General features: G+C 41.0%; 1 protein-coding gene across 3 annotated transcripts in view; it reads right to left on the bottom strand.

Moving 5' to 3' along the window:
- Positions 1–23896, bottom strand: part of igf2bp2a (insulin-like growth factor 2 mRNA binding protein 2a) — a 43288-nt gene that overhangs the window by 14994 nt on the left and 4398 nt on the right. For all 3 annotated transcript variants that reach the window (XM_036576441.1, XM_036576459.1, XM_036576450.1), the window contains exons 3-9: positions 15174–15222; positions 13044–13095; positions 11517–11580; positions 10105–10386; positions 9236–9370; positions 7665–7787; positions 5741–5873 (exon numbers count right to left, since the gene is read on the bottom strand). In XM_036576441.1, the coding sequence (XP_036432334.1) occupies positions 5741–5873; positions 7665–7787; positions 9236–9370; positions 10105–10386; positions 11517–11580; positions 13044–13095; positions 15174–15222 (838 nt within the window). The remainder of the gene's footprint in view (positions 1–5740; positions 5874–7664; positions 7788–9235; positions 9371–10104; positions 10387–11516; positions 11581–13043; positions 13096–15173; positions 15223–23896) is intronic.

Raw genomic sequence — 23896 nt, 5'->3', positions numbered from 1 at the left:
GCTTCTGAAATAGTTTTGCTTTCAACCACTCGCGAGTGAAAACCGTAGAGAGGGTGTATCTGGTGCGTCTGGGTGCCTTTCACTCACTGAGCTGCACATATTACAGTTTTCATGTTTTGCTATTATTTAGATCTTTTTAATATGTTCTGAAAACACTCCTCACTGCTGCAGATAGTGGGAAATGTACATTTACACTAAATCTATGACAGTGGAGTCAGAAAACATAGGATTGGAACTGGATCAGGTTTGAAGTAGCTGATATCAGATCCATTAAAATAAGCCTAAAATCCTTGAACCTCCTTTGTTTTTGACTATGCTAATGTACTTTCATCCATTTTTATATCATATATACAGCGAGTGTGTTTACATGATCAATAATCAGATCATAATCTGATTTCTGCCGTTATCTGATTCTTCAAATAGTCATGCAAACAGCACACTCTGATTTCTCAGATCAGAGTAAGGTCTAGAAATCCGATTAAGAAATCTGATAAAGAGGCTGGAGTTTAGCTCAGTAATCAGATTTCTCAGTGCTGTAAACTCTTACTCTGATTTCTTTTGGATTTCTCAGTCTGAGCAGACGCCGGTACTGCAAATAAGCAGCAGCGTCGCCACAAGACGCAGCAAAACACTTTGTGTATGTTTGTTCATATTTTCAGTGCAGATGTTTTTAAAAAACAGCCGCTGCATGAAGTTTGAGTTGTACATTATGTGTATGTCACGTCTTCTTCTGTGAGTTTATTGGCTGGTTGTAAAGCAGAAATCTGATTACTGTCTGACTCATGTAGACCCGGAGTTTCCCCGTTATCTGATTACTCAAGTGTATGTAAACATGTTGATCAGATGACTGAAAAAATCTGATTTCCTGCAGTTATTAGATTATTAAGTGCATGTAAACACACTCAGGGTCAAAAACCACATAATGTCTATTAAAGATTAATGAACAACAGTGAGATGATTTAACCTTGCTGTTAGCAGAATCCGCAATTGTAGCTCTTGTTCAAATCCAGCTTTTAACTGGTTCTATTATAGCTCTGTACCAAAGTACATCATTCCTGAAGTATCCTTTACGAGCCAAACTCTCTGCTAATGCAGCAAAATCAGTCATACAGTAACGTTAGCACTGGTCAGTGCTTGTGGTAGAACTACAGATAACTCAACAAGCAGCAGACTAACAAAAGCCACAGCAAAGCTCCAGTTCCCCTCGAGAGCCTCCACAGTTGCAAGTATCCATTTTTTGTTAAGGTGTGTAAACTGGGAATTTGATACTGGGCTGAACTATCGCTTTAACGCCACTTTATAAAGGTGCTTTCTGACCTCAGTTCAGTTTTAATTTCCTTGAAATGAGCAGCGAGGCGTCATATATCACCTGATACGTGGCAGAACTGCCTCAGAAACACTGGATCTGTATGTGAATAATTTACGGAGCTGTGGTGACTAATGTAGCGCAGGCTGTGAGCTTTAATGTGATCTGTATCAGATAAGGAGCGTCTGTCTCTGCTGGGTGATTCAGCTGGACGTGCCGAGCAGAATTAAAGCCCTTTAGCGCCGCATCTAGCGAAGCTTTTCTCAGTTTGGCTGTTAGCTGTGGAGACGACGGTGCTTTAGTGGTGGAGCTGCTGACAGGATGATGGGGTGTTCACTACACGCTCAGCGGGGGAAACACTGAGTCACAGTTTCCCATAAACCAACAGGAACGAACTGCAACTACTGCCCAACAGACACCACCTTTTCTCCATTAGCCACGCCCCTTTCTCCAGTAATAACAAGTTAAATTTTTATAGCACTTTTCTCAAACCCAGGGCTGCTTCACAATGGGAACAAAATACACAGTCCACAATGAACAAAACAACCCACATGACACACACACACACACACACACACACCCACACACAAACACACACACACACCCACACACAAACACAAACACACACACACACACACACACACACACACACACCAGTGAGCAGTAGAACTCTGCAAGTCAAATTCAAATTTTCCCTTTTTTTAACTATCAAATATCCAAATATATTTGAAATTTAAAAAAAGTAAGTACAGAAAATAATTAAGAAGATTAATAACTGTAGTAAACGCCAGATTTTCAAAGTAGTGTTTTGTCTTTTAAATCCACCAGAAGGCGCTAAGCATAAATGATCGAGCACACAATGTTTAAACCAGGCTTTTCCGTATGAGACAGGCTAATAAACGCAACCAGGCAAGCAGCAGATTAACTTTTACCCTCATTGTAATTCTGCCATCACCAAAACTGTTGTGGACTTCAGTAGTTTTGTAATGAATTTGAGGTTTAACCCTCTTGGCTCTGAGGGCATTTTCTTGATTTTTGCATATATTCTTAAATGCACCTTTAAAGGCTGTTGCATATGAAATGATACCCACATATTATATATCAAAATGTTCGGAACAATCTCTGCTCTCTCTGTAATGAGGCCCTATATGACCTGGAGTAAAGAGGTAACTGGGCCCAAAAGCTAAAAAAATTAAATCTGGTTTTAGAAATTCTTAACATCTCTTGTGAAAACAGCTTTACTGATGTGGACGGATTGTTTTGGTGCTTGAAATGTGTTTACCAAAGTCTCAGATTCACAAAAGTAGTGGAATGTATGAAGAAAATAGTAGATAAATGTTTTTCTCATCACTAGAAGAAAAAATGGAGGCACCATTTTCTATTGCCTGGTTCTGTTTTTACATTACTGTGATGTCAGTTTGAACAGGATTACTATTAACTGAGGAGTTCAGACAATTATAAAAAATAATTCACTCTGGAATTATTACTTAGCAGATGGTAAAAACTACACACGACAGATTCGTACTGAATTAAAATCAAGGCTCTCGTCGGTAATCTCTCAGATTACAGCACCTCCACAGATTAAACTAATCCAGCTCAAACAGAGCTTTTGTAATATCCAACACCAGCTACTCAAACTGCAGCCTACAACTGCCAAAGCCTCTAAACTACCACACTGGACAGAGGCTGCTGGGTTGTTTGGGGTATTTTTGGTGAGGTCAGTCTTCTATTGTCAGTTCAGTGCGCTGCGGTGTTAGCTTACATGTAGCAATGTTGCTATTTCACTCATTAATGATCTCGTAATTCAGAGGATTCGGCAACATTCGGTGGAAAAATGTGTGTGTGGCAAAACATATGTTAGCTATCAGCCTTCATTCTGTTTTCACCAGCGAATAAAAACAAAAACATTTAAAAACCCTGAAGCACCAAATTCCTCCCACCTTCAAGATGCACCATCAGAAGCTGGTTTTAGCCTTAAAACTGGGAAATCTCACTTCGGAGATGCTGCACAGCTGTAGGAGCAGAGTAGGCATGTTTACAGCAGACGTAGTGATACAGTCATCTTTTTTTATTTTGGCTGCAGAGTTAGTTTAATGTACAGATGATCAGTTAAAAACAAAAAAGGAGGCTTCAGCTAGTAATAACAATATTATTAACGATAATATCATTACGATATTCTGATATTATTTGGCTGATATTAACTGATCTTGGATATTTTGACTCTGAGGTACACATTAGATAACATGTTTTGTTATTCAGGAATAGCTGAGCGAAATCTTTCAGTCGTGGTTTTCACCTCAGGTTGGGTAACAGAGGCTGAGCTAATGAGCTAATGAGCTAACACTAACACTAGAGCTAACCAGTGCAGCAGTTGATGGGCCTCATGGGCTTCTACTCAAGGTCTTTTCTCCTCAGTAGATGATGTTCCCACATGTTAGCTTGTGAAGTTACCACTAGGAAGAAAGAATTATGTTTACATGGTTCTAGCTAACACTAGCTAGAGGATTAAACTGTGCTACCTCCACCATCTCAATCATATCCTTAAAGCACTCACATTAAAAAGGGCAATTCCATTGATTTTTCAAAACTCTCTGCATAATTAAGTGGTTAAGATGTAAACTGAGTGGTTCAGAGTGGTTTGGTGTGAAACGCTCTGTTCTAGATAAACTTACAGAGACAGAACTGTTCACAGTGGTGGTGATAGGAACCAGACGTCCACCTCTAAAAGCTCCCTCACAGAAAGTTACTATATGAAATGGTTATGAATTCACTGCCTGATGACTGAGACACTGTTTTATGATAGATTAGAGAAGGTTTTGGCCTTAAAACCCATTCATGGTGGAGGGATAATAATAATAATAATACATTAAACTTATATAGCTCTTTTTTCAAGAACCCAAAGAGTACAGAACACCAGAAGACAAACGGGAAACCACAGAAACAGACAACAGAGAAGAAGACAGGATGAAGCTGTAATGAGAGGGTAAGATTAGCTCAGCAGTAAGTCGTGAGCTGGAGAGATGTGTTTTGAGATTTGATTTAAATATGGAAAAGAATTAGACTGACAGACATGAGGAGGAAGCATTTGAGGTGGAGGAGGATTTGCTCCTCAAATCTAGGGAATGCTTGATCACCAAAACTATGAAGGTTGGATGGAGGAATGTTCAGTAAATCAGCTGAAGAAGAGCAGAGAGAACAGCTGGGTTTACAGTGAAGGAGATCAGACAGTAAGAAGGAGGGAGGTCGGTCAGAGCTTTGAAGTGAAGGCGGTGCTTTACAGGAAGCCAGTGGAGATCATGGAGAACAGCTGTAATGAGGTTATGAGAGCGAGGATGAGTGAAAGACGAGAGTTCTTGTGAAGGGAAGAAGAGCTGATTCTGCAGGTAGAGAGTTACAGTAGTCTGAACCACTGAAGATGAATACATATAAGAGATAGTGGAGCAGAAAGAGAGAGGAGTGGTCAAATTTTGTTTATATTGCATAGATGAAAAAAGAAGTTTTAACTATAGAGCTGATGTGGGCAATTAATGAGAGAGACACACAGATTTCTGATCTGATGGGATACATGCAGGGCACTGTGAGGCAAAATAGTCCCCAAACAGAACGTATTATTTCAGATTTTCCACTATTTTCCATCATCAACATTCCATATAAACTCAGAAGACTCGTGTAGGTTCACTGGTGGTTCTGGATAGTAAATAAAATGTCTATATCTGTGTTGTAGTCATGGCGACCCCTGGTTCCTATCACCACCACTGTAAAGACATCTGAACCATTTCACACCAAACCACTCTGAATCTCTCTGATTACACCTCACACACTGAGTTCTGGTGTAACATCTTATCCGGTTTTTCTTTATGTCTTCCCTGTTTAAGCCATGTGCGTTTCTGTTTATGTTTTTCCATGTGCTTTTGTTGTTATTTTGGTTTGATCTCCTCCCTGGTCCTACCCCTTGTCTGTAGCTCCGCCCTCCCGTTTTTCCCAGGTGTTCCTTGTTTTCCCTCTGTGTATTTATACCCCCCGTGTTCGGTTCAGTCTTTGTCTTACATTTTCTGTCTGTTCCTTAGTTTCTGTTCCCTGGTTTGTTTGTTTTTTACTGTCTGGATTTGTTTCTTTTTTGGACCTTCATCATTCTGTTTTGGGGTTTTTGTTAAGTTTGTTTTGGAATAACGTGACTAGCACATTTGTACAGTCGCTACGCCTCCTTTGTGAAATATGGGGGAATTTTGAAAATTTGGTGGAATTCCCCTTTAAGGTTCTTGTGTTTTGCAGCAGCCAAAAATAATATTTTACACATATATTACATAATGATTTCAATATTAAAGCAGTGGCCACTGGAACAGCTCATTGCAGGCTACAGTCTCTCTGCACTGTACTGTAGATCAGCCTGTTATATATTAAACACAGCAGCAGTGCTGAAGACGATCAGCTCACATTAACAGAGGCGTCGTTCTTGAACGCCTCCCTCAGCTTCTTCATGATCTCCACCTCAGCCCTGCAGCACGTGTCCACACTGCCCCTCACCATGATGGTCCTGTCTGGGTTATACAGCGTCAGGTCCTGTAAACTGAACCATAAACATAAAAACACATAATGATTTAGATACGCAGTTAGCACCATGTTAATCAGTGGTATATAAGCTTGCATAACTTGTTAGCTACATTACCCTCATAGCTCCAGTGCTAAAACTAACGAAGCAGAAGTCAGACACCAGACATGTCTTGACTACATCTGAGGTAATGGGGGGCTGAACTATTGCTTTAAAAGTCCTCCATTATCCTTATATTTTATTTTCCCATGGTCCACTTTTGATGTTTATGTGGTTTTATGTGCCAAATAGCCAAAAATTGTTGCTGTGCCTTTAAGCCTGATCATGTAAATGAGCTCAGTTATAATTGGCTGTCCTGCATTCAAAAAACAGAGCAGGCTGAAACATTCCTTATAACTTCAGTTATGAATGGGTGGATCTAAACTGCTTTATCCTGAATGGGCAGAGCTAAACTGCTGTAGGCTGAATGGGTGGAGCTAAACTGCTGTAGCTGAATGGGTGGAGCTAAACTGCTGTAGGCTGAAAGGGTGGAGCTAAACTGCTATAGGCTGAATGGGTGGGGCTAAACTGCTGTAGGCTGAATGGGTGGAGCTAAACTGCTGTAGGCTGAATGGGTGGAGCTTAACTGCTGTAGCTGAATGGGTGGGGCTAAACTGTTGTAGGCTGAATGGGTGGAGCTAATTTGCTGTAGGCTGAATGGGTGGAGCTAAACTGCTGTAGCTGAATGGGTGGAGCTAAACTGCTGTAGGCTGAATGGGTGGAGCTAAACTGCTATAGGCTGAATGGGTGGGGCTAAACTGCTGTAGGCTGAATGGGTGGAGCTAAACTGCTGTAGGCTGAATGGGTGGAGCTTAACTGCTGTAGGCTGAATGGGTGGGGCTAAACTTCTGTAGGCTGAATGGGTGGAGCTAAACTGCTGTAGGCTGAATGGGTGGAGCTTAACTGCTGTAGGCTGAATGGGTGGAGCTAAACTGCAGTAGGCTGAATGGGTGGGGTTAAACTGCTGTAGACTGAATGGTGGGGCTAAACTGCTGTAGACTGAATGGTGGGGCTAAACTGCTGTAGCTGAATGGTGGGGCTAAACTGCTGTAGCTGAATGGGTGGGGCTAAACTGCTGTAGCTGAATGGTGGAGCTAAACTGCTGTAGCTGAATGGGTGGAGCTAAACTGCTGTAGCTGAATGGTGGAGCTAAACTGCTGTAGCTGAATGGGTGGAGCTAAACTGCTGTAGCTGAATGGTGGAGCTAAACTGCTGTAGCTGAATGGTGGAGCTAAACTGCTGTAGCTGAATGGTGGAGCTAAACTGCTGTAGGCTAAATAGGTGGGTTTTCCATGATATGGGCCCTTTAATCTGCAGCAGCTCCAGCGCTCTGTTGGAGTCAGCGGTTTTAAGGAGGCCTAAGTCTTGTTTCAGAGGGGGTGAAGGTCAGTCCTCTCTCACTCAGACTTCTGGGAAAGGAGCTCATCATCTGCTGTGGTGTCAGTGAGTAAGTGAATAAATCCTCCTGTGGGAGAGCTGCGGTTCAGCCCGGCCGGCCGCAGACGCCGCGTGAGGCAGCAGCGGGTTCCCTCCGCTGGACTGAGTTTACATTATGCACAGAACACGGCGCTCCACACGTGGACTGCTAACAACTCAGCCCACTGCTCCACGCTAATTTCTTTCTAAAGTCTGCTGTTTCTGTTTCCTTCCCTGTTGTTAACCTGATATCTCATTAACTCTTACAGATACTGTAATATTAGAGTCAGAACTCGCACCTCTGAATCAAAGACAATGGATTAGCAAGCTCTGTGTAGATGTAGTGCTTCTTACGATGAGATGGTGATCTTGGACCCGCTCTCCTCCTCAATCCTCTTCAGGTTCCTCCCCTCCTTCCCTATCAGCCTCCCCACCAAACTGTTATGGGTGAGGATCTTCAGAGGGATCTCCTCCGACCTGCAGGACACAAACAGGCTGAGTGTGAGACGCGAGGAGAGTCTGAGGACTTTTCACACACAGTCTGTAAAAAGGCCTGATTTTAACAGACCAGCTGAAGCTTTAGAGAGCTGTCTGTGTTTCTGAAGGGCTGGCTTAGGAGTTTGGGGTTCAGTGTTTAGTCTTTAGGTTTGAGAGTTTAGTTTTTAGGGTCTAGTGTTCAGTATTTAGGGTCAAGAGTTTAGGGTTTAGTGTTTAGTGTTTAGGGTTGAGAGATTAGTGTTTAGTTTTTAGGGTTGAGATGAAGTGTTTAGGGTTGAGAGATTAGTGTTTAGTTTTTAGGGTTGAGATTAAGTGTTTAGTATTTAGTATTTGAAGTTGAGAGTTTAGGGTTTAGTGTTTGGACTTTCGAGTTGAGAGTCTAGGTTTTAGTGTTCAGTCTTTAGGGTTGAGAGTTTAGGGTTTAGTGTTTGGTCTTTAGAGTTGAGAGTTTAGTTTTTAGGGTCTAGTATTTAGTTTTTAGGGTTGAGAGATTAGTGTTTAGTTTTTAGGGTTCAGATTATGTGTTTAGTATTTAGTCTTTGAAGTTGAGAGTTTAGGGTTTAGTGTTTAGTCTTTGGAGTTGAGAGTTTAGGGTTTAGTGTTTAGTTTTCAGAGTTGAGAGTTTAGGGTTTAGTTTTTAGAGTTCAGAGTTTGTGTTTAGTGTTTAGGGTTGAGTGTTAAGGGTTGAGTGTTTGGTCTTTAGAGTTGAGAGATTAGGGTTTAGTGTTTAGTTTTCAGAGTTGAGAGTTTAGGGTTTAGTGTTTAGTTTTCAGAGTTGAGAGTTTAGGGTTTAGTGTTTAGTTTTCAGAGTTGAGAGTTTAGGGTTTAGTTTTTAGAGTTCAGAGTTTGTGTTTAGTGTTTAGGGTTGAGTGTTAAGGGTTGAGTGTTTGGTCTTTAGAGTTGAGAGATTAGGGTTTAGTGTTTAGTCTTTAGGATTCAGAGTTAGAGTTTAGTCATTAGGGTCTAGTGTTTAGTTTCTAAAGTTGAAAGTTTAGGGTTTAGTGTTTAGTCTTTGAAGATGAGAGTTTAGGGTTTTAATTTTTTTTAGAGTTGAGAGTTTAGGGTCTAGTGTTTGTTCTTTAGAGTTGGGAGTCTATGGTTTTGTGTTTAGTCTTTAGGGTTCAGAGTTTAGGGCTTAGTGTTTAGTCTTTAGGATTGGGAGTTGAGAGTTAGTGTTTGGTCTTTAGGGTTTAGTATTTAGTCTTTAGGGTTGAGAGTTATTGTTTAGTCTGTAAGGTTTAGTGTTTAGTTTTCAGAGTTGAAAGTTTAGGGTTTTGTGTTTAGTCTTTAGGGTTGAGAGTTAGTGTTTAGTCTTTGAAGCTGAGAGTTTAGGGTTTAGTGTTTAGTCTTTAGATTTTAGAGATTAGAGTTCAGTATTTACTCTTTACGGTTGAGGGTTTAGGGTTTAGAGCAGGTCTAAGACTTACACCTTGGTGTCGTAGGCTTCTTTCTGCATGATTTCGAGGATCATGCGGCAGGCAGCGGAACAGCCCTCCGGGGTGGAATGGATGGTGATGGGTTTCTCTGCTGCTCTTGCGTTCTCCTTACGGTGGATATCCACCCTAAAACATCACACCCACACACGTACAGTCATTAAATCACCCCACACACATGGAGCTGCACGCCAGAGAACTCCTAAACACCAACACATCTAGAATAACACAGACAAAGTTCAAATTAGCCCAATTTAACCTGAGTTAACACAAATTACAACTGACTACATCCCAGCCAAAGCTTTTCCAACACTGCTAAAAATTTGTCTCATAATTATGTGATGTTTTATCACAGTTACAACATAACATCTTGTAATAACCATATGCTACAGGTCTTTCATTATTCAACTGTAAAGGATCATCACTGTCGGAAAATCCTTGTATCTCCAAAATGGCAGCTTTACAAGAGAAGGAAAAAACCTTCTTAAATTTTAATGGAAATTAATGCAACAATTAGTGTTTACAAGTAATTTTGGAGCATTTCTGTTGGTCTATTCATCATAAAAACACAATGCAACAGGTAACTGGAACTTTCAAATTATACAAAAAATAGAAAAGGAACATGGAGAATGAAATACATATACAGAGGGTTTTGAGTGTCAGCCACTGTAAATGTACCACACATGTTTCTATCAGTCTAGGCCACGAATTCTTAGACGCAGTTATACTCGTCTCCCCCTGCATGAACATTACCAAAACACATTACATCATCACATTACATTTCCACAACAACTGTGCTGAATATGACCTCATAGCAGTGGCTCCTCTCAGTGCAGAATCACTGTGATCGGACAGGGACTCGCCTGGACTGTGTCTGTCTGGTGAGGTTTTTGATGGTCAGCCCCTCTTTGCCGATGATCGCTCCTACGAACTGTGTAGGCACCAGAATACGCAAGGGGAGGTCTGGTGGCTTGTTCTGGGACCCCAAAGGACTCACAGAGGGTCCAGGCTGGGGGTCCTGCGACCGGGACCCTCGCCTGCGTTGCCTGCGTGAGGGCGGTGAGGGGGCAGCGTCCATTTCCAAAATGTAGGAGACTCTAAACCAGTAATCCTCACACTGGTGTCTTGAGAGCTTCTCCACCGCTCTGAGAGAGAGACAGAGTCAAATACTAACTACTGAATTAGTCAGCAACTGCTATTAATTATTCAGTATCTGCTATGAATTATTTAGTATCTACTATTAATTATTCACTATCTATTATGAATTATTCAATATCTACTTTGAATTATTTAATATCTTCTGTGAATTATTCAGGATCTACTATGAATTATTCAGTATCTACTGTGAATTATTCTGTATCTACTGTGAATTATATACTACTACTATTAGTTATTCAGTATCTAATATGAATTATTCAGTATCTACTTTGAATTATATACTACTACTATTAGTTATTCAGTATCTAATATGAATTATTCAGTATCTACTTTGAATTATTTAATATCTTCTGTGAATTATTCAGGATCTACTATGAATTATTCTGTATCTACTGTGAATTATATACTACTACTATTAGTTATTCAGTATCTAATATAAATTATTCAGTATCTACTGTAAATTATTCAGTATCTACTGTGAATTATTCGGTATCTACTATAAATGATTCAGTATCTACTGTGAATTATTCAGTATCTACTATAAATGATTCAGTATCTACTGTGAATTATTCAGTATCTACTATGAATGATTCAATATCTACTGTGAATTATTCAGTATCTAATATGAATAATTCAATATCTACTGTGAATTATTCAGTATCTATTGTGAATTATTCGGTATCTACTATAAATGATTCAGTATCTACTGTGAATTATTCAGTATCTACTATAAATGATTCAGTATCTACTGTGAATTATTCAGTATCTACTATGAATGATTCAATATCTACTGTGAATTATTCAGTATCTACTATAAATGATTCAGTATCTTCTGTGAATTATTCAGTATCTACTATGAATGACTCAATATCTACTGTGAATTATTCAGTATCTACTATGAATGATTCAATATCTACTGTGAATTATTCAGTATCTAATATGAATTATTCAGTATGTTCTGGGACAGTATTGTGTGATCTGTGTGGTTGTGAAAGGGGGAACTCTACTGTGGTGTTTAATGGGGTTGAATTGTTAAATAAACAGTAAACAGGAAGAAAAATGTGTGTTGAAATCAAGTGCTGATGGTCAGTGAGCTCAGAGCAGAGTGGACACTCACATTTTAGCCTCCTCTTTCGTAGAGTATGTGACATTCACCACAGCAGCTTCTGTATCAGTGTTTACTGTAGAGAGAGAGAGACACACACACTATCTAAGCTGCTTATCCTTCTTGGTCACTGGGGGAGCTGGAGCCTATCCCAGCGGTCATTGGGCGGAAGGCAGAAAACACTCTGGACAGGTCTCCAGTCCATCACAGAGCAGACACACAGACATATACATTCACATCTAGGGCAAATCTAGCATGTATGATTGCATGTCTTTGGACTGTGGGAGGAACCAGAGCACCCTGAGGAAACCCACACAGACGGGGAGAACATGCAAACTCCACACAGAGAGGACTCCGGTCACCCGGCCGGGGGATCAAACCCAGGCCCTTCTTGCTGTGAGACTCCAGCTCTACCGCCCTTCTTTTGTTCAGTACTGATAATTTGTTGTTAGCCCACCACTGAACTGGTCAGTCTGCTGTAATGAGGGCAGAGTACAGTCCAATTACAGAGAATATAGAATGCAGACCAGTTAAAAAGTGTCTGTTGTCGGTGACCAGCGGTCTGATTCCTCACCTGGTTGCACCTGATGAGCACGGACTTCAAAGCTAACAGCTACACAGTGAAGAAGAGTAAGAACAGCCTGCCTTTAGCTGACCTAGCTGATTAGCTAAAACCGTTTGGCCTGTCAGTGAGACAGAACCGCATTCGTTCTGCAGTGTAAACTGTGCTGCTGTGTGTGGTTAATCAGCGCTGCTCTAGCTCTTATCTTTTTATTTAACATCTGTGTTTATTGATCATTTTTACTAAACAAGTTTACGTTTATTTACCTTTTCATTTTCCTTCAGTTCTCATCTGTTTGCAGTATGTTTAGTGAAGGTTCTCTCTGTGTTCTGTGAGCTTTAGTTATGTGGTTGAACTTTGGTTTTCTGTTGCTATGGATACAGGCCCCACCCCCACTGATCTGAAGCACAAGCGGACCGGCAGTGACTGGCTAGCTAGCATGCTCTCCTTCACGGGCGTTAAAGTAAAGTGCCGCTGCTCGTCTGGACTGTTTCTGATCAGTGAAGCTGGAGCGCTGAGTAGAAGTAGGAACCTCTACAAGCGTTCAGGTTCATCAGTAGGTCATTTTCAGTATAGATGTAAAAATGCATGAAAAATGTCAAGTGTGACTTGAGAACATGAGATTAGACCTAAATGTATGAGTCTCATGGTCAATGCGTGAGAGCTGGCAGCCCTGAGAATGTTCTCCCACCATTCGCACACTGTTCTTATATGTTCCTTCATTTACTCAGTTTTCTCCAACATTATAACTGGTCTAGAATGTTCTTTCCATGCACATTGTTCTACAAAGTCCTTCCCCTTAAACACTGTTCTAGAATTTTCCCTCTACACTCTGTTCTAGAATGTTCTCCCACACATTTACATTTCGGGTAACTCAAGGCAGATACAGATATTAATCCTTTAATATGCTCTAATGTCCATACAGTAAAGTATAATCCATGGAATAAAAGAGTTCAGTTCGTCTGGAGGATCTTTACCTTGTTCCACGTTCTCTACAGTACCATACTGAGCTAACAGACCGTCCAGCACCTGCACAGAGGAACAGTTACAGTCAGATCCACACAACACATCCTGTTCATACAGGTCTAGAATGTTCTCACTTTGTTCACACTGCTCTAGAATTTTTCCCCATTCATACTGGTCTAGAATGTTCTCCCCCATTGATACTGTTCTAGTTTTTTGTCTCTGGCCAAATTTTAGTGGTCCTTTATTTTACATTATCTTAGAATGCCCCCCATTGATAATGTTCTAGATTTTTTTCTCCCTCCATTCATACTGTTCTGGATTTTTTTCTTATTCACAAAAGTCTGGAATGTTCTTATCCTGTTCACATTGATCTAGATTTGTTCCCCTATTCATGCTTGTCTAGAATGTTCACCCACTACTTGGCAATTTTCCAACCTATTTAGACTGTTCTAGAATATTCTTGTCCCATTTCACACTGTTCTAGAACCCCCCCACCCCCACCCTGACACTGTCCTAGAACATTGGTTTAGCGGTTCTTATAGACCAGTTTAGAATGTTTGTAAACTTGAGTGTTGGCTGCACTTGCGGGTGGAGAACGCATCCAGTCAGTGGTGGAAGCAGCTGGTTTTAAGTAGTGGTGAATACAAACAGAATAGACTGAACCAAAATATGGTCAATGATGGTCAAATATTGCTGTGTTTGAGGTTGTAATGTGAAATGTTTTGGGGGGAAATGGGGTCAATATGCCTTTAAAAAGTGCGAAGGTGCCCCATTGCTGCTGAGAGAGAGAGAGAGAGAGAGAGAGAGAGAGAGAGAGAGAGAGGGGTTCTCCTTAGAGGATCATACTACCTCAGTATTTAGATGTTTCATCTCAAGATCACTGAAAAAGCTCTGTTTTCTCCAGTACCCTAATTAATAACTCTCAAATAAGGATCAGACCAGGTACAGAATCCTGTTGTATCAGTGCAGCGGCACCAGCGTTGAACACCTGGAAGTGAATTCTGTTGTTTTTAATTTAAAGCTGATTTGTCCAGCTGTAAACATAAACACAATCATACTCAAAGTGCAGTCATGAGAATGTTGGTGTTTGTTTATTGAGTGTGCTCTGGACTAAAAACTACAATATTCTGCCAATTGTTCTAAATTCAGTGTGTGAGACGTAAACAGAGTGATTCAGAGTGGTTTGGTGTGAAATGGTTCAGATCTCTTTACAGTGGTGGTGATAGGAACCAGGGGTCGCCATGACTACAACACAAATATAGACATTTTATTTACTATCCAGAACCACCAGTGAACCAACACGAGTCTTCTGAGTTTATATGGAATGTTGATGATGGAAAACAGTGGAAAATCTGAAATAATAAGTTTTCTTTGGGGACTATTTTGCCTCACAGCGCCCTGCATATTATGTGTCCCTCCACCATGAATAGTTTAATAATACAGTACTGTGCAAAAGTTTTAGGCACCTAAAAAAATAATTAAAAAGAACTCAGAAACAGAAATACTGCTAATAGTGTAAGTAGTGATTTGCGTGTGTCAATGTGTTCATTTAAACATTTCCAATCCTCTGTTCAGGGAAGCCCTGTATTATTCATGTTTGTCATCCAATGCCTGCTTTATCTAATCGGTGTTAAATCAGGTGCTGCTGATAATAAACCCCTGTGATGGCTGAGAGCATCAAGGAGAACTCTGGAACCAAACTTTCTTTAAAGTCTCTCACAAGATATTCAGTACTTTAATTCAAAATAAGAAACTATTTTTCCCTTTTACCGTATTTATTTACCTTTTAGCAAAAACATGCTCAGCACCAAGATAAAGGTTTTCAACAATGTGTTGACATGCATAAGACTTCTGAACAGATCTTTTAAGACCGAAGTCTTCTCAAAACGATCATAAAACAGTGTCTCAGTCATCAGGCAGTGAATTCATAACCATTTCATGTAGGAACTTTCTGTGAGGGAGCTTTTAGAGGTGGACGTCTGGTTCCTATCACCACCACTGTGAACAGTTCTGAGTCTTTAAGTTTCTCTAGAACAGAGCGTTTCACACCAAACCACTCTGAATCACTCTGAATCACTCTGTTTACATCTTAACTGTTTAACAAAACACAAACAGAAGTGTAATTTCACAAAAACACTCACTTCCCAATGTAGATGAGGAGGAATGTTCCGGATCTGAATTCTCCGACTCCTGCAGAGAGAGAGAGAGAGAGAGAGAGAGAGAGAGAGAGAGAGAGAGAGAGAGACAGAGAGAGAGAGAGAGAGAGAGAGAGAGACAGAGAGAGAGAGAGAGAGACAGAGAGAGAGAGACAGAGAGAGATAGGGAGATTTGTTCAGAGTAGGCCCAGGGTAGGAGTTTTCCTGCTGTATATATATATATATATATATATATATATATATATATATGTTTCCTCTGTGTCAGACTCTCTTACAATGCATTGCTACTAGATTTTATTTTGGGACGTGTCGTCCAAAGTTCAAATGCATATGATTATAAAAATGTGAATGAGTGTAATTGAGTATGACTGAATATGAATGAGTATGATTGAGTATTGACTGAGTATGACTATGACTGAGTATGACTGAGTATGTCTGAGTATGACTGAGTATGACTGAGTATGACTGAGTATGACTAAGACTGAAAGCTGTTCTAAATCCCATTTAAAAGTATGTATTTTGTTGTTTTTAGGAGAAACATACAGAGGTTTTACAGCAACCAACAACTAACACATAAAACACCTTTACATGTGTGAAAAGCTGATAAAAGACACAAAACCTGTATAAAATTATGTTTCAGAATTTGCAAAATAAACAGCAAGAAAACTCAAACACCTGTTGAAGCAGATCACATTCTCACAGCCACAGGGTGAGAATCACTGCTTAATGCTGTCGTGAGTTTGATGCTTGATGCTAGAAGTTAATTTCTAATCCCAGCCGACTGCTGTAACACACAGTACTGTGTCAGAGACCACCCTGATTAACTGAGCGCATCTCCATGAGCACTTAGACTCAACAGAGTATTACTGACTGGAGATACACACATGCACACAAAGGTCTATCTGCACTAATACTGAGCCCAATTCAGTGGCTGTATAAGCAGCTGAAGGTCTGATTGGTTACTAAGCAGCACTCATGCACCAGCAAAGTAACAGCAGGGAGTCTGCAAATGTGAGGAAACTATTTAATTTAAATTCCTGTAAGACTTAATAACTCCAGCAGACACACTAACTAAAGGCCAATACACACTCAAAAACACAATACAGAACACAAGGTCACAACACAGACGGGCCAACTAGAGAAAACAGAGCAAAACAAGCCTAATAGCACAGCACACATATACAAAACTGCAGCAAACCGGTTCCAGACAAAAGTCAGGACATTACTACTCATGGAATGGTTATCAAGGACTAGGAGTATTTGAGAAGTGTTTATCTGCATTTACAATTTTACAATGGCCGAAATTGTTGGCACCCCTGAAATTTTTCCAGAAAATGAAGTATTCCTCCCAGAAAATTATTGCAATTACACGTTTTGTTATACACATTTATTTCCTTTGTGTGTATTGAAACAACACAAAAAACAGGGAAAAAAAAGCCAAAATGATATAATTTCACGCAAAACTCCAAAAAATGGGCCGGACAAAATTATTGGCACCCTCAACTTAATATTTGGTTGCACACCCTTTGGAAAAAATAACTGAAATCAGTCGCTTCCTATAACCATCAACAAGCTTCTTACACCTCTCAACTGGAATATTGGACCACTCTTCTTTTGCAAACTGCTCCAGGTCTCTCATATTTGAAGGGTGCCTTCTCCCAACAGCAAGTCTAAGATCCCTCCACAGGTGTTCAATGGGATTTACATCCGGACTTATTGCTGGCCACTTCAGGACTCTCCAGCACTTTGTTTCCATCCATTTCTGGGTGCTTTTTGAAGTATGTTTGGGGTCATTGTCCTGCTGGAAGACCCATGACCTAGGACGCAAACCCAGCTTTCTGACACTGGGCCCTACATTGCGACCCAAAATCCTTTGGTAATCTTCAGATTTCATGATGCCTTGCACACAGTCAAGGCACCCAGTGCCAGAGGCAGCAAAACAACCCCAAAACATCTTTGAACCTCCACCATATTTGACTGTAGATACTGTGTTCTTTTCTTTGTAGGCCTCATTCCGTTTTTTGGTAAACAGCAGAATGATGTGCTTTACCAAAAAGCTCTATCTTGGTCTCATCTGTCCACAAGATGTTTTCCCAGAAGGATTTTGGCTTACTCACATACATTTTGGCAAACTGCAGTCTAGCTTTTTTATGTCTTTTTATGTCTCTGTGTCAGCAGTGGGGTCCTCCTGGGTCTCCTGCCATAGCGCTTCATTTCATTCAAATGTTGACGGATAGTTCGCGCTGACACTGATGCACCCTGAGCCTGCAGGACAGCTTGAATTTCTTTGGAACTTGATTGGGGCTGCTTATCCACCATCCAGACTATCCTGCGTTGCAACCTTTCATCAATGTTTCTCTTCCGTCCACGTCCAGGGAGATCAGCTACAGCGCCATGGGTTGTAAACTTCTTGATTATGTTGTGCAACGTGGACAAAGGAACATCAAGATCTCTGGAGATGGACTTGTAACCTTGAGATTGTTGATATTTTTCCACAATTTTGGTTCTCAAGTCCTCAGACAGTTCTCTTCTCCTCTTTCTGTTCTCCAGGCTTAGTGTGGCTCACACAGACACACAATGCAAAGATTGAGTCAACTTCTCTCCTTTTAATCTGGTTTCAGGTGTGATTTTTTATATTGCCCACACCTGTTACTTGTCACAGGTGAGTTTGAACGAGCATCACATGCTTGAAACTAAGTTATTTACCCACAATTTTGAAAAGCTGCCAATAATTTTGTCCGGCCCATTTTTGGAGTTTTACGTGAAATTATATCATTTTTGGCTTTTTTCCCTGTTTTTTGTGTTGTTCCAATACACACAAAGGAAATAAACATGTGTATAACAAAACATGTGTAATTGCAATAATTTTCTGGGAGGAATACTTTATTTTCTGGAAATATTTCAGGGGTGCCAACAATTTCAGCCATGACTGTACATCTTAGACTCCTCAGATGGGTCATTATAAGTATACTGGACCACTTTTAAAAAATTGTTTAAAGCTGCCATAGAATGCATTTCAGTATTTTAAACTGTTCTCTGATGTCTACACAGAAGGTATGTAACTTTGGTCGGGGTGTAAAATGCCCAGATGCTGTTTAACACACTTGTTTACAACCCTAGGATTTGGCTCTAGAATGAAATGAGCTGTTTTCCCTTTCTGGGGGGCTCGTGAATAATCTGATGAGCTCTGCTCTGATTGGCTGGTTTACACCGAGGCGCCACGATGGCTCACAGAGAAGCAACATGTGGAAACAGACACAGCAGGAAAATAAAACGAACATATCTGACCCCAACTCTGACCTTATCTGACCCTAACTGACTCCAAACCTGACCCTATCTGACCCCAACCCTGACCTTATCTGACTCTGACTCCAACCCTGATCTTATCTGACCCTAACGGATTCCAGTCCTGACCTTATCTGATCCTAACTGACACCAAATCTGGCCTCTAAACCTGGCCGCCAAATCTGGCCCTGTCTGACCCCAACTTAGACCTTATCTGACCCTACTTACTCCAACCCTTGCCTATCTGACCCCAACTCTGACCGTATCTGACCCTAACTGACTCCAACCCTGGCCCTATCTGACCCTAATTCTGACCTTATCTGACTCTGACTCCAACCCTGGCTCTATCAGACCCCAACTCTGACCTTATCTGACCCTACTTACTCCAACCCTTGCCTATCTGACCCCAACTCTGACCGTATCTGACCCTAACTGACTCCAACCCTGGCCCTATCTGACCCTAACTCTGACCTTATCTGACTCTGACTCCAACCCTGGCTCTATCAGACCCCAACTCTGACCTTATCTGACCCTAACTTACTCCAACCCTTGCCCTATCTGACCCCAACTCTGACTCTGTCTGACCCCAATACTGATGCTTAGTGAACCCACCCATGTACACATTTAAAGCTCTGGACATTGGAAAAGCCTAATAAAATATTCAAACTATTGAAGTGAAGACAAAACTACATCTGGACTTTACTGCCCGAGTCCGTGTTAAACTCGTCTCTGTTCCTCTACAGCTCTGCGTCCTGAATGGCCTTGTTTCTCCGGCTGCTGTGTAGGAGGCTGCGCTAAACAGCCTAAATATTTATCAGGGAAATTTTCATTCAATGTGCTCATTGACTGATTTCCACAATGAAGGCTGAGGCATTTCAGCCAGAGAGAGGGAGACAAAGCCTCAGTGTGACAGAGTGCTCTCATAAAGAGAGAGTCAGGATCCGCCGTCCCACCGTCTTTCTGCACACACAATACACAATCGCCTGGTGGGACACAACTGACGAGGGAATGTTACATGTTCGTGAGAGACACGGTCAGACAGTGAGAGAATGTGGGAACCCTGTCCCCCCTGCCCTGTTCCCGTCCCCGCCTGTTTCTCCTGTGTCTTTCTGTCCTGTCCTGTCCTGTCTCTGTCTTTGTTCTATTCCTAACTTGTTCCCATTCCTTTCCTATTCCTATCTGTCTCATCCCATTCTTTTTCATGTCCCATTCCTGTCTCGTTCCTGCTCCATGCCATTCCTGTCTCTTTCATCCCTGTCCTATTCCTATACAATTCCTATCCCTTTTTTGTCCCGTTCCTTTCCTATCTCATTCCTATCCCATTCATGCCCTGCCCCATTTCTGCTCACCGTCCCATTCCTATTCCTATTCTGTTCTTGTCCCGTTCCATCACTGTCCTGCTCCTTCTCCATCCATCCCATTGCTGTTCTATTTCTGTTCCGTTCTTGCCTCTGTCCCATTCCTGCCCCATTTCTGTCCTATTTTTGCCTCATCCCAATTTTTGCTATTTCCATCCCAGTCCCTGTCCCGGTCCTGTCCCATTATTTTCCCTACCCTGTTCCTACCCCATCTCATTTCTGTTCCATTGTTGCCCCATCCAATTCCTGCCCCTGTACCATTTCTATCTTGTTCCCACTCCCATTCCTATTCCCATATCCTGTTCCTGCCCTGTGCCATTAGTGCCCCATTCCCATCCTGATCCCATTTTGTCCCTGTCCTGTCCCTTTCCCATTCCTATCCCATTTTGGTCCCGTTCTGGCCCCATCCCATACCCTCCCTTTCCTATTTAATTCCTGTCCGATTCCTATCTCTTTTCTGACGTATCCTGTTCCTATCTCATTCCTGTCCCATTCATATGCTGCCCCATTCCTGCTCACCATCCCATTCCTATTCTGTTCTTGTTGAGCTGTCATCCTTGTCCTGCTCACTCTCCATCCATCCCCCATTGCTGTTCTTCTTCTGTTCCATTCTTACCTCTGTCCCATTCCTGCCCCATTTCTGTCTTATTCTTGCCCCTGTCCCATTTCTGTCCCATTTCCATCCCGTTCTTGCCCCTCTCCTGGTCCTGTCCCATTCTTGTCCCTACCCTGTCACTACCCCATCTCACTTCTGTCCCAATATCTTGTTCCTGCTCCCAGTACTATCCCATTCCTGCCCTGATCCCATTTTTGTTCCAGCGCTGTTCCTTCCCCAATGCCATTCCTGTCTTTTTCTTGTCCTTGCCTCTTTCCTACCCCATCCCATTTCTGTCTCATTTCAAACCCGTTTTTGCCCCTGTCTCGGTCCTGTCCCATTCGCGTCCTTTCCCCAACACTACCCCGTCCTATTTCTGGCCTACTGTCAAGCTGTCCTATTCCTGCCTCTGTACCATTTCTATCTTGTTCCCACTCCCATTCTTGTCACTATCCTGTTCTTGCCCTGTGCCATTAGTGCCCCATTCTTCTCCTGATCCCATTTTTGTCCCTGTGCTGTTCCTTCCCCACTACCATTCCTGTCCCCGTGAAACCTATTCTATACCTACCCCTGTACCATTCCTGTCTAATTCCTGCACACATGAAAGCACGCATTCAGTCAAGTGGTCCAAACTCTTGACTGGAAGGAAGAGCAGAATAAGAATAAAGGTCCAATCAAACTCCTTTTAGAATTCTCATACCATTGCTGTTAGAATGTGCTCAGACTGTTTTGTACAGCACAGAGCATTTATGATTCACTGTTGCTGTGCAATACATAATGCATTATTTTAAATCGATTTTCTGTACCTGCTCCAGGGACACCTTTCCTTTTCAAGCTCTCAAAAGTTTCAGTTCCACTCTGTACAGATAACAGGCTTTATGATGAGGGCTGGTTGTGGAGAGCAGAGCCGAACGGCTTAAACAAAAAACAACACATTTCATTACCTTTGATGAAATGTGCTTCATGGCTGATTTATATCTTGTATTACATATGAAGCACATCAGGTCTGTCCTCATTATCTTTATATCTCTCACAAATGTGATCAGAAAGTGATGGTGTGTTTTTTACTCCATATAGTCAAACAAAACACATTTGGGGTGAAGGGAAAATTGTGTACATTTGAATTTATTAGCACTACAAACTGACTCAGTGCTTATGAAGAAACTTTGATGTATGTAAACACTGTTTTAAACCCTACTGTTCACTCCACAGTCCATATATGGAAACTAAGCAGCTTAGCCCCACCCATTCACACTTTATTTGCCTCACATCAGTTTTTTCAGTGTGCAGCTCGACATTAAATTCCATCAACAACAGGACCAAGTGACTCCAGCATCACAGATTAAACACTGTTTAAGGCAGTGAAAGCAGTGAAGAGTGCAGTGAAACTAAAGCAGGTGAAATCTGTTAACAGTGGGAGGCGGACTGTGAGAACAACAACAAGAAATTTATACCCGACCCAACGCATATTAATGACCTCTGAACCTGACTGAACCTGACGGGTTCAGACAAATAGAAAAATGGACAAATGAGAGATTTTATTCCACACAGACTGGAGCAAACAAACTCAATAAACCGATCCAGCAGGTCTGGAAAAAAAAGCTCCAATCACACACTTCATATCTGAAATACCACAGAGAGAGAGAGAGAGGGAGAGACAGCGAGAGAGAGAGAGACAGAGACAGAGAGAGAGAGAGAGACAGAGAGACAGAGAGAGAGAGAGAGAGAGAGAGAGAGAGACAGACAGAGAGAGAGAGAATGAGACAGAGAGGGGGGCAGACAGCCTGCTATTGTTTCATTTGTACAAAATGATTGAATGCTGCCCTCAGACTCTACTGCTTTACTTTAAAAATCTCTAATACACTGTCCTTTTATTCCATCATTAAACTCTCTTTCCAAAAACTCCCATCCGGTTACCACGGCAACCAAAGGAATCCTTCACTGGAGGAACAGCTGCAGATTCAGCACTGCTGGAGGAAACTCTCAACCCCATAAACTGCAGGCCTGATTAATTACTACCACAAATAATTCAATATGTACTATGAATTATTCAGTATCTACTATTAATTATTCAGTATCTACTATGAATTATTCAGTATCTACTATGAATTATTCAGCATCTGCTATGAATTATTCAGTATCTACTATGAATTATTCAGCATCTGCTATGAATTACTCAGTATCTACTATGAATTATTCAGTATCTACTATGAATTATTCAGCATTTACTATGAATTATTCAGTAACTACTATGAATTATTCAGTATCTACTATGAATTATTCAGCATTTACTATGAATTATTCAGTAACTACTATGAATTATTCAGTATCTACTATGAATTATTCAGCATCTGCTATGAATTACTCAGTATCTACTATGAATTATTCAGTATCTACTATAAATTATTCTGGATCTACTATGAATTATTCAGTGTCTGCTATGAATAATTCATTTCGGTAAGTCATGATTCAGTCAGATTATGATTCTTTAGGGAACAATTCGGTACGTCCTGATTGAATTAGATTACAATTCATTACATTAAAACAGGCCTGATGTTTCTGAGCGTTACTGCACTGAGAGGATAAACTGATGGATATCATATTTCAGTACGAGCACTCAACCACACAGTTTGTGTTCTGAGAACTGGATGATTCATCAGTTCTGATTCACTCTGATTCACTTTGTTTTTTATGGTGGTTTTATTGTGGAAAACTCCAGTGTTTTTAGACCTGTATCTGTGTCTGTGTCTACTGTATCAGTATCGTACTGTTAATTATCACAGATGATAATTTTGTAATTTTTGTACATGTCTGCACAGACCATAATTCCCTATTCAAGGAGTTCTCTCCGGTTCCCTCAGCTTCCCAAAATGATCACCCTTTCATCATCGGCATCAGGTTACTAGTCAGTCACCGACGATATCTGATTACTGCCGCCCAGGCCTAAATCACACAATGCTGACACTTTTTTGCTTTACTGTGCCTGTGCCTCAGCTCACCTCCACATCACTCTGTTTTTGTTTAGAGACTGATATGCACTCATTAATCACTCAGTTAAATTACTACTCAAAAACTCCATAACTGAATAACGTCTGGAAACGAGCTCCTTCTGAACTGTCTAAACCTCTAAAATCTCTACAAGAAGAGAAGGTTTACACAGTTCTAATACAGCTACATATATATATATATATATATATATATGTATATATACATGTCGCTGCTGTCGGAACAAAACCTCATATGTCCTTTTTTGGAATTTTTCAGTTTTTGACAGAATTTTAAATAATAAATTTCATGATGATTGGACCAAAAGAAACGGCCGAAAATTACTTGGAAAAAAGTCTGGTTCCATTGACTTACATTAAAAGTAAAGTATGTTTTTTCCTTCTCCTGTAAAGTTATACATTTTGGAGATCCGACAGCAGCGACACATATATATCAGTTTTCTGTGGGTTAATTTAGGAAAAGAA

Source organism: Colossoma macropomum, unplaced genomic scaffold (genome assembly GCF_904425465.1).
Source record: "Colossoma macropomum unplaced genomic scaffold, Colossoma_macropomum, whole genome shotgun sequence".
Classification (NCBI taxonomy): domain Eukaryota; kingdom Metazoa; phylum Chordata; class Actinopteri; order Characiformes; family Serrasalmidae; genus Colossoma; species Colossoma macropomum.
This window is presented reverse-complemented; position numbering and strand designations above follow the sequence as displayed.